Genomic DNA, 18,592 nt, shown 5'->3' with positions numbered 1-18,592 from the left:
GAAAGTCAAGGAGAAAAAGCCCATTTCTGAGAACTCGTATACCTCCTTAATCCAGCAAAACAGAACTAAAATTGTTCATTGGAAATTGTAACTTCGGCTATTTTGTGGTTCCAGATCCAATGTTTGCCTAAGAATGATAATAGTTTGCCTGGGGAACTTTAGGGCTTTGAATCTGTTCGAAGGCGACAGTCTGAAATCCTGGCCAGAGGTCGATAACATAGCCGAATAAAACAACGAAGCTTCTGTACGGGTTTAAATCTGTCCGTCTAAATCAACCGTCTTTGATTGGTAATAACTTGTGAATGTCATCCAAATAAACGTCTATAAACTATAAAATCAATATATTTCTTATTCAATTAAGTTCATACAAAAAACTCGTTTAGTAAACAAACAAACCAACAAACAACAACAATAGAACAAAGCCATACAATCATATAGTAATCAATTTTACGATTATATCCACAATAAAAATCCATTTCATTTGTATAATGGCCCATTTCGATCGGATATTTTGACTATAAAATAAAACACAATTCCACTTCTTACTTTTTCCCCATTTCCCCATTCACTTACAGACAATAAATTGCAGCACACTATCTGAGCCAATTCTTTGGGGATATGTTCCATATTCAAAGTATTTATTTATGCACTTTCCACATAACGAAAGACACCAACCTACATACATGGTTATTTATAAAAATATAGTCCTTTGAACGTATGTATGTTGTTAGTCTGTGTCCCAAAAAGGGATTTGCTGACAACGAACCAACGAAGAAGAAACACTTTATTTTAATAAACAAGGCAAATGAACTTGACTCTGCTGGCCAAAGGGGAATTGGGGGAGCTAGTTTTACAATATTCAACACCTTTGTTAACATTTTAAAATACTCGAGTTTCCATAGAAAAGCATTCGTTCGCACATCGTATATTTTGTTAAAAAAAAACCTTAACAATAACAACCATTGTTGTTGTTGTGTTACTTACCCATGTCTCCTTGTTACTGTCCGGTTCGACAAATATTAAATGTGTTGCTGTTAAATACAATGTTCCGACAATTGGATTTTTCGTATTGTAACGATCAATCATACGGACATTTTCAACCTGCGAAAGGGTGAAAAAAGAAAAATCAATAAAATTCCATTAAATAAATGTAAACGACAGTATGGGGAATCAAAAAATTGAATTGGTATAACCTAAATAAATATAAAAATATATAACAATTTTTATTCAATTTTATTTAAAGGATAACAAGAAAAAAGGATTTGTGACCAGCATTACAGAATGTCACAAAGTTGTGTTGTTACACATTTCATACGATTTTTACAAAGGAGAGTTGTAAATGTGTAGACTACATTAAGTTTGTCCGATAGATAGAGGATATACGGCAGAAAGTTCACTTGGAGAAAGCGTGCCAGTATAAAATTAACATTTGAATCATGTGTCCTTTTTTCAGGACTTAATAACCATTATTAAGGAGATAATAACTGGGCCTGAATTGTGCTTATGGCTTATGAACAGCAATTGACCCAAAAATACCTAAAATCGGCGGTACCGTTTTGTGGGGGCTATACCAAAATGAGTTGGCCAATTTCGTTCAATGGATCACTATCTCGTTCAATGGACACCGGTAATTTCTTTGACAAAACTGCCTATACTTAATTTCACACGTTGTTTTTTATGATGTTACTCATTCGTCTTTGAACGAGAACGTAGGGGATGGAAGATACCAAGCCGGTCTTGACCGGTTTTAACATGGCAAAGCCCAGGATTTATCTTGGTCCCTCTTTCATCTCAGGTGGACACTGACCTCCCCGTGGTGTCACCTGGGGAACTGCCTTTAACACCCGTTAAAGGTAGTGAGCTAACATGTGCCGCGCGTTCTCCCATAAGAACGTTAAAAACTTGGGTTTGAGCGTCGGGTTAGTAACCCTCCCCTAGAAAAAACATCATACTATGAAAAAACGAATGAAAAGAAAAACAACCCCCTCTAAAGTTGACGAACCCCGAAACGTCTTAAGGACCATGATCTGAATCTGCACCTGGAATGTTCGCACTCTTTATAGAGAAGGTGCAGTCTTCGCATTGGCAGACGTACTTGAAAAGTATAAGACCGATATTACTGTCATACAGGAAATACGATGGATTGGGAAAGGCGTCACAACAACACCTAAAGGTGACGCACTGTATTATAGCTGCCATGACGTAAAGCATGAGTTTGGTTGCGGATTTGTAGTTAGTCGGAGACTAAAACATCTTGTATCCAGCTTCACTCCAGTGAATGAAAGACTTGCTGCAATTCGAATAAAAGCTAAATTCTTCAACATCAGCTTTACTTGCGCTCATGCTCCCACTGAAGAAAAGGACGAACAGACCAAAGATATATTTTACGAGCCCTTAGAAGAAACATATGACCGTTGCCCTGCCCATGACATTAAAATCATTCTAGGCGATTTTAATGCCAAAATTGGAAAGGAGAATATCTTTGGCCCAACAGTCGGGAAATTCAGTCTCCACAGTGAAACATCTGACAATGGTATGAGGCTGATAGACTTTGCAGCTGCAAAAAACATGGTAGTTAGCAGTACTTCATAAGGGCACCTGGCTGTCTCCAGATCAAAGAACAAGTAATCAAATTGATCATGTTGTAATAGATGGAAGACATTCATCCAGCGAGTTGGATGTACGATCGTTCCGAGGCGCAAACATTGAATAGGACCACTACTTTGTTGCAGCAAAGGTACGTACCCGTCTAAACGTTGCAAATAAAGCACGAACAGACACAACGCGGAAGTTGGACATCGATAGGCTGCAAACACAACAGATAGCCACAGCATATTCCACTCAACTAGCCCAATTGCTTAACGCGAGCACTCCTTGTCCCGGTAACATAACAACACAATGGCAAAATATTGCCCACTCCATGCAAACAGCCGCAAAATCCATACTTGGATTCCAGAGACCTCCACAAAGGAATTCATGGTATGACCAGGAGTGTCGTGCTGCTACCGAAGAGAAAAATGCGGCATATAGGGCTACTTTACAATCCGTAGCAACGCGTAGCGCACGAGAGAAATACAGGGAGAAAAGGAGAGAGGAGAAAGTCTTTTCCGCAGGAAAAAGAGAGAGATGGAAAAGCGGGAGTGTGAAAAAATCGAGATGTACAGGAGCCAGAATGAAGTCCGAAAATTCTACCAAAGAGTCAAGCATCAAACTGATGGCTTTGGTACAGGCACATCCTCCTGTAGAGACCAGCAAGGTAATTTGGTAACTGATACAGATAGTGTACTCAGGATATGGAAAGAACATTTTTCAAAATTTTTGGAATCCAATAGCAGCGAAGACGACGAAGATACCACAGTCCCAATCCCAGAAGATGGTATTGAATGTATACCGCCCAGCCAAGATGAGGTAAAGACAGCAATAAATCGGCTGAAGAATAATAAGGCAGCAGGAGCTGATGGCTTACCAGCCGAGCTGTTCAAAACCGGAGGCGACACGCTGATAAGGTGTATTCATCAGCTAGTTAGCACCATCTGACGGGAAGAACGAGTACCCGACGATTGGAACCTGAGTATCCTGTGCCCCGTCCACAAGAAGGGAGATAAGACTGTATGCTCTAACTATAGGGGCATACGTCTACTCCCTATTGCCTACAAGATCGTGTCAGGGATATTGTGCGAACGACTAAAGCCTATGGTCAACGAGATAATTGGACCATACCAATGCGGCTTTAGACCTGGCAAGTCCACCATTGACCAGATATTTACCCTACGGCAAATCCTGGAGAAGACCCAAGAGATGCAGATCAACACCACCTCGACAGCCCGCTGCGTTCAAAGGTATTCCAAGCCATGTCTGAATTTGGTGTCCCCGCAAAGCTCATCCGGCTTTGCAAAATGACTTTAACTGACACGAGGTCCTCAGTTCAAATAGGAAAGAACCTCTCCGAAGAGTTTGGTACCAAAAGAGGTTTCGGACAAGGAGACAGCCTTTCGTGTGATTTCTTTAACATCCTGCTGGAAAAGGTTATACGAGAGGCAAACGTCAAAAGAAGTGGCACAATCTACACCAATAGTCACATGTTACTTGCTTATGCTGATGATATAGACATCATAGGCCGATCAGTAAAAGAAGTAACTGATACCTTTATGAAGGTCGAAGGAGAATCTGCTAAAGTGGGTCTGGCGGTAAACGGTGAGAAGACCAAGTTGATGGTGTCGACGCGCAATGCGTCCATTGAGCTCCGACCGACTGTGGAAGTTGGTTCCTATAATATTGAGGTAGTAAAAGACTTCGTCTACCTCGGCACCTCCGTAAACACAACAAACGACATCAGTTGTGAAATAAAAAGAAGAATTGTATTGGCCAACAGATGCTACTTTGGTTTAAGTAAGCAGTTTAAAAACAAAGCCACATCTCGTCAAACAAAAATAACGCTCTACAAAACACTGATACTACCCGTGCTGATGTATGGCTCTGAAGCCTGGGTACTTGCGCAAGCAGACATGACAGTGCTTGGTGTGTTTCAGAGAAAAATTCTTCGAAACATCTACGGACCAATCTGCGTTGACGGTGAATATCGACGTCGCATGAACCACGAGTTGTATCTGCTGTACAACGACATCAATAATGTTAAACGTATCGAGATGCAGCGATTGCGTTGGCTAGGCCATATCATAAGAATGAGCGATGATGACCCCGCTAAAAAGGTGTATAAACACGGACCGCTTGGCGGTGCACGCAGAACTGGCAGGCCAAGGAATAGATGGTGCAAACAAGTGGATGATGAGATGAAAAGGCGCGGTATTCCAGAAAGCGAAGCAACAAATAGAGAGAATTGGAGATCTTTTCTTAGTTCGGCCTATAGAACAAATGTTCTGTAATGGGCCAGCTAAGTAAGTAAGTAAGTAAGTTGGAGTAAATATCCCAGTACCTATAATCACTCGATCGACGAGGATTGTCTTCGGCTTTCTTACTTATTTAATTAGCGGCCCTCTACAAAACATTTATCCTATAGTCCGAACTAAGAATAGACTTCCACTCCCTTCTATTTGCTGCCCTGCTTTCATAGTTTCGAAACCACTTAACTAGCTGATGCATATACCTTATCAGTGTATTGCCTTCGGTCTTGAATAGTTCGGTTGTTAAACCATCTTCTTCTGTTCCCGTATTATTCTATAGCCGGATTATTGCTACCTTAACCTAGTCCTGACTAGGGATACGTAATACCAAGCAAAAATTGATCTTTCGATCTTCTGATTCTTACTTAGAACTCAAGAATCGATCTTTCGATCTTTTGATTCTTACATAGAACTCAAAAATCAATTTTTCGATTCTTACGTAGGAATCAAAAATCGATCTTTCGATCCTTTTATTCTTACTTAGAACTCACTTGGATAAAAGAATCGTTCGATCAAGATGACTCCTTAGTTGAAAATGTGTACGTTTTAGTGTACAATGCTTCGCGTTTAACACTGCCGTACCGTTAGATTAACTTTGTTCATCAGTACAACACATAATATAGTATTGTTGTCTTGCTCTTACCAATGTAATCTGTATATTTCATTTTAGTGGTGCATCAAAAAGTCGAAACAGAATTGATCTTTCGATTCCCACTGCAAGAATCGAAGGGTGACCCCCAGTTGTAAAGCCCAATTAAAGCCATGTTTCATGATTTTTTTTTTTCAAGAAAACTATAAAACTTTTTTAGTAGGTGATTTTTTCATCTGATAGAGCGCATTATAATTTACATTCTGAATTTTTTTTTTATTAAAGCATTTTGCGGTGCCAGATCTAGCTCGACTAACCGATCGTCATATATTTTTGTATGCTTATTTAGAACAATGGTGAACCCAAAAAAAAAACTGACATTCTCTGGTCATCAAACGAACAATTTTTTTTTTTAAATAAAATCGATTAATCTATAAAAAGTTCGAAATAGCCTAAAAACTTAGTAGTGAAAATGTGGTAACAATGTCTCCATATGACCCTTTTTGAACTATTGACTCTCTCCAATGTCTCTATTGACTCACTACTTCCAATGTCTCTACTGACTCTCTACCTCCAATGTCAACACATTGTCCCTCAGCAACTACTGACTTACTACGGACATACTAGTTCCAATGTCACTACTGACTTTCATACAAAATGTCTATAGGAAATTACATGATTTGCCTACAGTTTGTCAGTCGTACTGTTGACAATGTCAGCAGTAAGTCGGTATAGATTCACTATTGACATTTCCTACAGGGTAGCTGCATAAATCACTATATAAAAGTAAGGTAACATTAGGCAAATATTTGCCCCAGCGACCTGCAGACTGCAGTGTGTGCATACTGAGAGTAAGTGAGCATATATTTCAATTATTTACGCTCACTTGCTCTCAGTATGCACACACTGCCGGTTGCTGGTGCAAATATTAGACTAATCATTAGTCACTAATGTGACCTTACCTTAAGGCTTAGAGACAAGATTTTTACTGGCTTCGTAGGACCGTAAATCTACATTTACTTTTTTTAAATATATCATAGTAATCAATAAAAAAAAAAACAAGTAAAAAAGATAAACCATCAGCCTATGGAATTGAAACGTCCATCTATTGACAATATCGAATTTATGGATTACGGATTTTGAGGCCCTTTTTGGAATTTGCCGACAAAAAATATTTTCTCAGGAAAACCCTTGTACCGTCGAAATGGCAGCGAATAAACGTTGTTACAACAAAAAATCAAATCGATTCCATAGCAATCCTTAAACAGCATTTTTCCGAACTTTTGTGTGAGATGTACCCGAAGGAGTTGACATATAAAGCCGATCTATGTCTCGAAGAAATATAACGATGCTCAAAGTATAGGCGAAATCGGTTACTACCTTCGAGAGTTATCGTGTGCATCACTTTAGTCAAAAGTGTTGAACTTTTGTGGGGAAGGTACCTGAACTCAACTAAGTTCGAACAAAATATTACAATGAAACAATTTTGGACCAGATCGTGCGCTGCAAACACTACACTTGGTGCCATAAGGGTTTTTTACAACTTCGGGCTCTTTTGTCCCTAATAAAACTTGTACTGTCGTAATTGCGGCAGAAAATACAAAACTCGGGAGGTACCCGAAGGAGTGGACCTATGGAATCCATATTGGAACCTCATCTATGTGTGGTAGAAATTTCACGATGTGTAAAGTATGGACCAAACCGGTTACTACCTTTAAGCATTATCGCTCGCACAATTTTTCCGAACTTTTGTGGGGAAGGTACCTGAAAGAGTGGACCTATATGGCCCATCTTCGAACATAAACTAAGTTTGGGTAAAATATTACGAAGGCCAAATTATGGACCAAATCGAACATTGCTAAATCGACTCCAAACTGTCTGAAATGGATTTCGTCCAAATAATCTTGGGGTCTAAAACCATGATTTCAATGAGGCGCATTTTGCCCGTATGAAAGTGTATATTAGGGTTATAACTTTTTTGCAAATATCAAAAATACCACCACATAGCCGTGTAGAGCATAAAAAACTACTACATATAAAATATGGTGTCATACTTTCTATATCGCGAAAAAAGTTTCCACACCAAATGCATTGAAGTTCAGTAATGCATTATTTAATTCACATATAAATCACATAAAATCACATATACGCTTTTCATAATAACTTATTAACAGTTTTAATCTAATTTAAAATCAATATCAAACCATTCTGGACCAATTTGTTATCAAATCGCGATATTTCAGAGCATTTAATGCACCTTTGACTATATTGCAATTTTTTGTCCTTTGTTTATTGTACCTATCGACAAGAGAATATGTGGTCATTAGCAACGAATTCGCGAAAGTTACATACCGTTTTTAATGACTTTGAATGTGAGAATCGTATTTGTTTTCTAAAAATATTTATTCAAACAAAGCAAATTTAAATTTTTAAATAGAAAAAATACCAAAGAGACTTTAGTAATCGCAGTCGGTGCGGAAACTGAAACAAGCGTTTTCGTTATCAGGACAATATTCCGCAAATGGTACTGGAGTGGTATTTTTTGGTTATAGCCCTGGTGTATATACCCTACTTAGCATAAATGCTGAGGGTATAAAAAAATATATCCATCGTCTTCCGTAACAGTAGATACCAACAAAGGTCATTCCATAACCTTCGCACGCTATCGTCATCTGTCACCAGGTTACCCTGCTCGACTCTACAGGAGGGTTTGCCTGTACCAAAGCAACTAGTTTGAATTTTGGACTTCATTCAGGCTCCTATACATAAAGATTTGTTCATACTTCAGCTTTTCCATTTCTCTCTTTATCCTGTGAAAAATACGTTCCTTTTCTCTCATTATCTTCCGATACCTCTCTTTTGCGCTACGCGTTAATACTGATTGCTGCATTGTTCTTTACGGTAGGAGGACAACATTCCTGGTCATACCATGGGTTCCTCTCCACTCAACTTGTCGCATTATTGCTCTGGCTCTGGTTACCTGTAGTAATTGGAGGTTAACGATATCCAACCTCCGTGTTGTGTCTGTTTGTACTTTATTTGCTACGTTTAATCGGGTACATAGCTTATTGTATTAGCTCCTCGGATAAAACATTTCATTTCTTGTTTTTTTTTTTTTTTTTTTTTTTTGTGGTAAAACGAAGTTTTGGTCTTGGTCTTTGTTAAAAGACATTTTGGTTCTATAAGAAAATATTCTGGTATTCTATAAAAAGACCTTCTGGTCCTCTATAGAATCTACCTTTTGGTCTTCTATAAGAAAGCTTGATATTCGGATATTCTATAAGATCTTCTGATATTCTATAAGATCTTCTGTAAGGAACTCTTCTGCTCTTCTATAAGAAGACTTGGTGGTGTTTTGTATGAAGGCTTTTCGCTCCTCTATAACAAGACATTTTGGTGTTCTCTAGGAAGACCTTTTGGTCTTCTATCAGAAACTCTTCTTGTCTTCTATAAGGAAATCTTCTGGTCCTCTATACGTAACATTTCATTTGTAATTCGAGAATTCCATTTGTAATTCTAATTATTCCAATTGTAATATGAGTTATTCTATTTGTAATTCGAAATATTCCATTTATAATTCGAATTATTTTATTTGTAATTCGAATTATTCCAATTGTAATTCAATGACCAACTAATATATCTGGTGGCCCCTAAAAGCTTTGGTTTCAATGGTATGTTTATACGAATATCTGCGGGTCTACTATTAAAAGACGTCCTGGTCTTCTATATATCGGACAATTAAGTACAGTTTAAGAAGGTAGGTAATGTGGTTCTGATTCCAACTATTGAATTTGTTGTCGTAGGTAGGTCTATGCTTCCTGATATGAAAAAGGCTATAACCTTTGTTTTCAATAGTTTAAAATGGTCTTGATTTCAAGTATATACTTTTTCGTAGGGAAGTCCATACTTCCTGAAATAATGGATCGAAAGCTCTAAAATCAACTAAAATGAATGGTGCACGATAACTGGCATTTGTCCAAACTTTGGACGTGAAATATTTCTCTCAATATTTCCTTTAGGTAACTTTTGCACAATATTTAAAAACTTTGGCATTTAAATCCAATATAAAGCCAATTCTCGGTGGTGTTAAAAATTTATTAAATTCTTGTTGAAGGCCATTACTTTCCCAAAATAGTTTACCCGATACATAGATCCCAAAAAAATATAAAAATTGGGTAGCCTCTGTTGCCTGTCGAATATTTAGGACCACTCCTTCATACCTCCCGCACAAAAGTTGAATATTTTATTTATATTTATATTTTTACTTAAGTCCGGGTTTTTACTCCAATTGGTCTTTGTGGTTTCTATTACATAATGTCGCGAAAGTTTCAGAATCCCCGACCAAGTTGCCAAAAACAATGGAATTGAAACAATAGAAGCATATGGTTGCCTGTTTCTTCGGCTAATCTGACCATGTGGCGTCTATATGGCTTGATCAACGTACGACAATTAATTCTGAGTTGTTTGCCTGAAGTCTCCGGAGAAATTCGAAAAACGAACATGAGAAGACGAATCATTGAGCGTCATGACAACGCGAGCTTTCACACATCGATTGAAAGCAACGCCTTTTTGACAAAGCGTGGAATTGATGGATCATCTGCTACAGTCCCGTCTTGGATAAAAAACGTGGTCAACAATTTTCGTCGCCAGAAGATGCTGCGTAAACAAAATCAATAGGAGTAGCATCGATATAAATTTCCAAAGGATCTTCGACAAACCCTTAACTGAAGGTAAACAAAAATCTTGACCTTTTGTGGGAAGGTACCCTATGGAGTGGACCGATTTAGTCCATATTCGAATTTTATCTAAGATTCGCAGAAATATTACGATGTGCAAAGTATGGACCAACTCGTTTACTGCTTTCGAGAGTAATCGTGCACACCATTTTAGCGAAGTTTTTAACTTTTAGGGTTACGACTTTTCGAGATTTTTTTCTCAAAAACGATTTCCTGTAGCACGGATGAATGAACTTTTGCATAATAATCACTAAAATAACATTTATTCATTAAAATATAAAAAAAGTTTACGCACAAATCGATGTAAAAAATATTTTTTTGAAAAAAAAAACGTATGAAAAAAAAAACAAGTAAGAAAAGCGTTAAGTTTGGCCGTGCCGATTTTTTATACCCTCCTCCAAGAACTGTATTGAAGTGAATAGGAACAATTAGTTTAATTTCGTTTATGAAAGCTCTAAACTCTTCGTTTTTTTGCAGGAGTAGTACATATATCTCAACTGATAATACAGCCTTCAAAACAGCTCATATGAGTCGACATTTTTGTTCTTTCCAAAAAGTGGACCAATATTTACAAATTTCCGAATTGAGCCAAATACACGAAATACATAAAATTGGGCAATACCGACTACCTGGATATTCTGGATTCGGATAGTTAGCAACATCGGGAGCACCGTTCTATGGAGGTTGTATAAAGCGTTGACCTGCACCGATAAATTTCTGGAGGAAAGTTTCGTAAGTCAAGCGAAGACTAAATACCAAATTTCAGTTATTCCCGTTGAATAATGTGGCTAAAACTTTCAAAATGCCGAAAATTGGGAGGGACCTTTCTATGGGGGCTATGTAAAAACATGAAACAATACCGGAAAATTTCAGGTGGAAAGTTTTATACAACCAACGGAGACTAAATATTAAATTTCATCCGTTTCGATGGGATATTGGTGACACAACCTTCAAAATACCGAAAATCGGGAAGTACGCTTCTATGGGGGTTATTTGAAGAAAAGGGCTTATACTGATAATTCTTCCCTGCAATATTTTATACACCCATGGCAGTTTAAATACTAAATTTCTGTCATATCGGTGGTACATTGAGGCCACAACTTTCAAAATACCGTAAATCGGGAGGTACCGTTCTATGGGGGCTATATGTACATTTCAGGTGGAAAATGTTGCACCCCAGCTAACACTAAATACCAAATTTCACAAATTTCGGTAAGATATTGAGGTCACGACCTTCAAAATACCGAAAATCGGGAGGTACCGTTTTATGGGGGGCTATATTGCGGTGTGGACCTATACCGAAAAATTTCATATGGAAAGTTTTATAGCCCAAATGAAGACTAACAATAAATTTCAGCCATTTCGATGGAATATTGAGGCCACAAACTTGAAAATACCGAAAATCGGGAGGTTCAGTTCTATGGGGGCTATATGAAGGCATGGACCTATACCTACAAATTTCTGGGAGAAAGTTTTATACCCCAAAATTTCAGCCATTTCGGTGTGATAATGAGGTTAAAATCTTCAAAATACCGAAAATATGAAGATATGGTCCTATGGGGGTTATATCAAAACGTAGACCTATATAAACATTTTATGGTCGAAATGTTTCTTAGCCTCTGGAAACACAAAATACAAAGTTACAACCGATTCTGTGGGACTAATACATTCAAAATATCTTAAAGTGACGCGTAATATATGTATATGGGGCGTTATATGGCGGCTATACCAAAACATGGACCTATATAAACAAACTTTGGTATACATGTTTTTAGCTTCTGAAGACACAAAATACCAAATTACAACCAATTCGGTGGTAAAATGGGACAAATATATTAAAAATTCCTTAAAACGACGATGCGTTTTAAGCATAAATGCTGAGGGTGTAAACAAAGGCATATCTCGTCAAAACTGAAACCACACTGTAAATTACATGGATGCTACCCATGTTAGGTTAGGTTAGGTTGATAAGAGGGGTGATACTAGATCACCACATGCCCATGTGGACATACACTTAAGCCATAAGTAGGCCTGTTGTGCGCTCTAATTTTGGGTTATGGAAGATTATCTTTTTTGACTTAGTCTAGGATCTCTGTCCTATTTACATAGTCTCTGATCTTTTTGAACTCGATTGTCCTAATTTGGTCGAGTCCTGGTATAATGTCATTCCCTAGTAACTGGGTTCTCAGATTTGTGAAGGCTTGACAATGGCAGAGGTAATGTTCCAACGTTTCGTCGTCCTCTCCGCATGCTCTGCATTCACTGTTTTCTACACAACCTATTTTGTGCAGGTGCGCTTTTAGACCTAGGTGACCTGTAAGGATTCCTGTCAGTCTACTAATATCTTTTTTACTTAGTAAAAGTAATTCTTTTGTTTTGTCCTCGTCTGGGTTTCCCCATAGGATTTTTGTGGTTTTTCCCTTCTCTTCACTACTCCAGAGGGATACATGTGCATTTTTTGCCCATGTCTTTAGTTCTAGTGGCGTAGCTTTAAACGGCTTAGCGTTTTCTAGACTTACCGTGGGTTGCTCATTGGCTTGTTTTGCCAAGGAGTTTGCTATTTCATTACCCCTAATCCCGGTATGCCCTGGTACCCATATAATGTTTACCTTACTGTGTTGAGAGTAATTATTTATAGATTTAATACATTCCAAGACAGTTCTAGATTTCACTGTCTTGGTTGATATAGCTCTAATGGCTGCTTTGCTATCCGTAAGGATATTTACAGTGGTAGGCCTTGTGTGAGTATCAAACCAAAGCAGACACTCTGTTATCGCCCGGATTTCCGCCTGCAGGATCGTGTTATGATCCGGCAGACGGAGGGAGATTTCCGTTTCCGGTTCCATTATATAAAGACCCAGTCCGGTTCTCCCCCCTAGCACAGCCCCATCCGTAAACCCACAGCTTCCAGCGGGAATCTGTGCTAGAGCTCCCCCGATCCACATGTCTCTATCAGGTATTGACACTTCACACAAGGCTACTTCACTAGTTTCAGGTATACGGTCCGATACTACCTGATTTATAGATTCACCCGTTGTGACCTTTAATATGTTTTGGTGGTATGTATGTTTGGTGGCTCTTTTCGATCCACTCGCTCATCGACTTTAGCCTTACAGCTGCGATGGATGCCTCATACCTTACCTGAATATCTATTGGGTGTACAAACAAAATTGTTTCTAAAGCCCTAGTCGGTGTGGTCCTCATTGCTACGCTAATGCTTAGGCAGCATGTTCTTTGGACCTCTTGCAATATTTCCACATTGCATTTTTTGTCCATGGCTGTCCACCATACCACAGACGCGTACGTTAGAATTGGTCTAATTACGCTTCTGTATAGCCAGTGTATCATCCTAGGATTGAACCCCCATTTTGAGCCTATCGCCCTTCTGCAGGTTGACCAACATATTTGGGCCTTGTTAGCCCTTTCTTGTATATGGTCTTTCCATTTAAGTTTCCTATCCAGAATTACTCCTAGATATTTAACTGTACAAGAGATATTTATTGTCTTATCTAGAAAAACTGGTTGCTCGTAGTGACCCATTCTCGTTTTCCTAGTGAATAGACATAATTCTGTTTTTTCCGGGTTGACGTTCAGACCTCTCGGCCTGGCCCAGTTAAAAGCAATTTTTAGAGCCGTTTCTGCTCTTCGACATTGTTGATTCGGATTATTTCCCCTCAGAAGTATTATAACGTCGTCTGCGTAGCAGACTGGGTCAAATCCTTCTTCGGTTAGGGTCCTCAAGAGACTGTTTATGGTGGTAACCCACAACAGAGGTCAAAGTATCCCTCCCAGTGGCGTTCCTTGTCCAACTTTGTATCTTATTTTCACATCGTATAGCCCGCAGCTTATCCATCTATTCCTTAGCATGTGGTTTATCCAGTTCCTTAAGGCCCTGTCTACCTGAAACTCATCTAAGGAGTGGATAAGTGTCTCGGTGCTTACGTTGTTGAAAGCGCCTTCGATGTCGATGCATACAGCAAGTGTGTACATTTTCATTTCGAAGGTTCTTTCTATGTGGTGTACTACCTCATGCAATGCGGTTTTCACTGATCCGCCATTAACGTATGCATGTTGTTTGAATTTAAGCATATCGTTGGGGATCTTACTCTTTATCATGGTGTCGACTGTCCGTTCCATTGTTTTGAGTAAGAATGAAGTTAAACTTATCGGTCGATAAGATTTTGGTGTTGCATAACTTGCCTTGCCAGGTTTGGGTATAAAGACTACCCTTGCCTCCTGCCAGTCTATAGGAGTGTATGCAAGTTTTAAGCATGCATTGAAGATCCCGACCAGTTTGGACGCAAGAATGTCCACTACCCATGTTAGTGTACAGTTCGAAGCCTGGTTACTTGTGCAAGCAGTAACCAAGGCATTGCTTGGTGTGCTTTAGGGGGAAAAAAATTCTACGAAAGATCTACGGAACAATATGCGTTCACGGTAAATATCGACGACGCGCGGTGGTTCAGAAATGGATTTACCTAGCCAAAAATCAAAGTTTGTTTTGTCACGTATATTTAATTTCTATATAGGATTCGATAGTAAATATATTGAAACTAAGGAAACCAAAAAATTTAGTTCAAAATATTGGAAGTTGTGGGCGTGGGGTGCCCCTAAAGACGAACATTTTCTACATTTTTCGGAAATTTGTACGCAATTTTTGCAAACTTCTGGAGAAAGAAGTAGATATTTCTCGGAAACTATAACATATATTGTGTTCATTTTTTGTAAGGTAGGTAGGATTGCGGCATTTAAAAATCATTTTAATAAATTACCGTAGCGTTTACATAACATGAGCTATTTTAGTTTTCCTCAGGTACTAAATTTTATGCAATTCCAAATTTAGTGGACTAGAACTTTTGTGGAACAACATGGAACAATGTTCTGTGTTGACAGAAAGGTGCCCCTTTCAGCCCATATATATTTTTGTACCAGTCCCGTTCCGTCCGTTTAACATTTTTTAAAATTTATTGAAATTACATGGGTACAAATGTGTGTGTTTTCCATACCGTTTCCCATATGAATTACAGCTTTTTTACATAAATTCGCATTTTGAGTATATGAGTTTTTATACGAGCTGTGTAAGTTTTAAGAAAAGCCAAGGCGATTTTTTTTTAATTTTTAAAAAATAAAAAAAAAATTTTGTAAATTTTTTTTTTTAATTTTTTCGATTTTTTTTATTTTTTTATTTTTTTTTTGGTAATTTTATTGTTTATTTGTTGGTGTTTGGCCATCTTTAATATATAGGAAGATATAAAAACCACAAAAACACTCATATTTTGATGAAAAATAGTAAACAAATCAAAAGTATAACTTTGACCTTGAATTTCTCTGCAACTACCAGACCGAATTTGACCGCTTATAGTTCATCTGAAAAAAAGAACTATGAAAACATCTCTATCCGTTCAAAAGTTGCAGAATTTTGACCAGGAAAAAAGCGGTTCCGACAGTGGTCGACTATACGAATTTTTTGGTTACTGACAAAAATCAGTCAAATATAAGTGCTTATAATTTCGGTAATAACGATGTCCTTCCGATAGCAACATTGTTGCCAACTATTATTCATACTTTCCATTCATAATTTTGGGTTTTAATTTTACCGATCTTTATCGGTAATCAAAAAATGTGTTAGAGAATCCCACTATAGTATGGTTAAACGTATCGAGATACAACGATTACGTTGGATAAGCCATCTCATAATAATGAGCGATGATGAATCTGCTTTAAAGGCGTATAAATACGGGCCACATAGTGGAACACGCAGAACTGTAAGGACAAGGCTTCGATGGAGCAAACAAGTGGAAGACATGATAGAAAAATATGGAATTCAAAACTAGATAAGCAATGCAACAAATAGAGAGAAATGGAAATCTTTTCTTAATTCGGCTTATAGGACAAATGTTCTGTAGAGGGTCAATAAGTAAGTTACATCTATTTTACGAAAAAAAAAACGTTCTACATTCTTTATTGTTATTTTCTGTGCATTCTTTGCCAACAAAAAATATAAAAAAAAATTTAGAACCATGTCGCATAAAAAATTCATTTACAACTCACAGTAATTTTCAGCATTAACTAACCTTTTTCAATACCAAAACGTCATTATAAAATATCGGTGGATCGGTAAATTCCTCTTCAATCCATGAGACGACTTTATCAGAGACAAACGGTGGTACCGGTACACCCCAAAGGCGTTTATTCTCAGGCTCTTCAGTTTCCGGTGAGATATTGTCGAAACTTAGCCGTAAGGCTGAAGTTGGCGACAATTGTCGCTCGATTTCGTTGAATTTATTCATGAATTTTGTAAAGTCCATATTAGGATGGGCGACAAAAAAATAAACCGAACAAATTTTTGAACAAACAAAATTGAAAATTGAATTATAATTCTTTGATGTTGATGGTGCTGCTGCTGATGATGATGAAGATGGCGTTTGTGTTAACAAGAGCCATGTATTATGACAATAGCAATCAGGGTCACGTGAATTATTTTCGTTTACTTTTTTTTCTTTTTCTTCTATTTGTTTTTTTATTCTTATCCAAATATCTTTACACACCACAATAAGAATATAAAATTCTTATACAACTACAAACAAATGAGTATTGTTGAATATTTGTTACACCCACACACAATTCATACACGTTTCACTTTCACTTTTAAATCCACTTTATTAAATCCCAACTCGTCTAAATTCACACTCTCACGTAGAACAAGCAAAGGACACGGTCGTCGTTGTCGCCTTCGTATCACTTGTATTTGAAGATAAGAGTCTGGCAAACAAATCGAACAATGGCAGAAGGATGTCTCTAGGTTATGACGTAGCTCCAACGTCTCCTTTGGGTGATTTATATATTAACGTTAACATAGGACCCACACATACAAAAATACACATCCTCTATTCTTCTTTTGTATTGATGTTATTTTTGTTTTTGTTGTAGAGAAAAAGGGATGTTCTTTTTTTATAAATTCATTGATTTTGATTTGCTTTCTTTTTTTACATTTCCTCCCAAAAAATATGAGTAACAAAAGCTTAAAGAAGAAGTTTTGATTTGGGGGTTTGGGGTGGTGCTGTTGTTGTTAGTATACAAAACTCTCCGTGCTCAGTTTTTTGGTTCGGTTATTTTTATTTTATCCGCTCAAGTACCGTCTTGTCCGAGGTTCAAACTGACACTCAACGCTGAACGTTTGGCAACAGCAGTGGATGTATTGTCTTAGGTTGTGTTTTTGGGAGAATACGGGGAAATTTAAGTTCAAATGGAGGGATTTTTCTCTTTTTAAGTGAGCATCGAATGTGTTTATGTGGGAATCCTTTGTCAATAGAAGAGAATCCTCTTTGTACAACAATTCATTCATGAGATGTGGGTTGCTTTTTGGATAAACAAAGAAATATTTGTTTATTGTGGTTTCTAAAGAAGATAATTGTCACATATTTACACATGACGGGGCACATTGCACAGTGGGTTGAAACGATGTAAGTAAATATAGGTATATTACTTCCCACGAACATTTTTAAAGAGACAAACAATACTTCTCTAATATCAATTGATGTCTATAACCATTTCGGAAAGAAAGGGTACTTCTACTGACCCTTTCTGAGAGGCCTTTATAGACCCTTCTTGAAAGAAAGGGCGCTTCAATATACCCAATCTGAAAAAGGTTTCTATAAAAGCTTCCTCCATAAAACTCTTTCTGAAAGAGAGGGTTCTTTTGTAGACCTTTTTCTGAAAGAACCGGTACTTCTATAGACCCTTTCTGAAAGAAATGGTGCTTCTATAGACCCTTTCTGAAAGAAAGGTTGCTTATATATACCCTTTGTGAAAGGAAGAGCGCTTCTATAGACCCTACCTGAAAAAGGGTGCTTCTATAGACCCCTTTCTGAAAGAAAGGGTGCTCCTGTAGACGCTTTTTGACAGAACGGGTGTTTCTATAGACCCTTTTTGAAAGAACGGTGTTTCTATAGACCCTTTGTGAAAGAAAGGGTGCTTCTATAGACCCTTTGTGAAAGAAAGGGCGCGTCTGTAGACCGATTTTCCGAAAGAAAGGGTGCTTCTATAGACCCTTTTCAAAAGAAGGGGTGCTTCTGTACACTCTTTCCGAAAGAAAGAACGCTTCTGTAGAACCTTTTCGAAAGAAAGCGTGCTTCTATAGCCCCTTTCCAAAAGAAAGGGTGCTTCTATAGACCCTTTCCAAAAGAAAGAGGGCTTCTATAGACCCTTTCCAAAAGAAAGGGTGCTTCTATAGACCCTTTCCAAAAGAAAGGGCGCTTCTACATAGACCTTTCCGAAAGAAAGGGCGCTTCTATAGACCCTTTTCAAAAGAAAGGATGCTTCTATAGATCCTTTCCGAAAGATAGGGTGCCTCTATAGACCCTTTC

At 37.8% G+C, this 18,592-nt stretch overlaps 1 protein-coding gene across 2 annotated transcripts in view; it reads right to left on the bottom strand.

Annotated features, from left to right (window-relative positions):
- The window catches only part of Mtmr6 (Myotubularin related protein 6), a 124,001-nt gene that overhangs the window by 88,225 nt on the left and 17,184 nt on the right, over positions 1–18,592 (bottom strand). Inside the window, exons 1-2 of one of the 2 annotated variants that reach the window (XM_073992533.1) lie at positions 16,301–17,398; positions 985–1,101 (exon numbers count right to left, since the gene is read on the bottom strand). In XM_073992533.1, the coding sequence (XP_073848634.1) occupies positions 985–1,101; positions 16,301–16,534 (351 nt within the window). In that variant the 5' untranslated portion in view covers positions 16,535–17,398. Of the gene's footprint in view, positions 1–984; positions 1,102–16,300; positions 17,399–18,592 lie in introns of those variants that run through there. The other variant, XM_073992534.1, reaches the window with a different exon arrangement.

This window comes from Musca autumnalis, unplaced genomic scaffold (genome assembly GCF_047663935.1).
Source record: "Musca autumnalis isolate F117 unplaced genomic scaffold, ASM4766393v1 scaffold_5, whole genome shotgun sequence".
Lineage (NCBI taxonomy): Eukaryota > Metazoa > Arthropoda > Insecta > Diptera > Muscidae > Musca > Musca autumnalis.
Note: the sequence above shows the minus strand (reverse complement) of the source record. Positions and strands in the feature narration are given on the sequence as shown.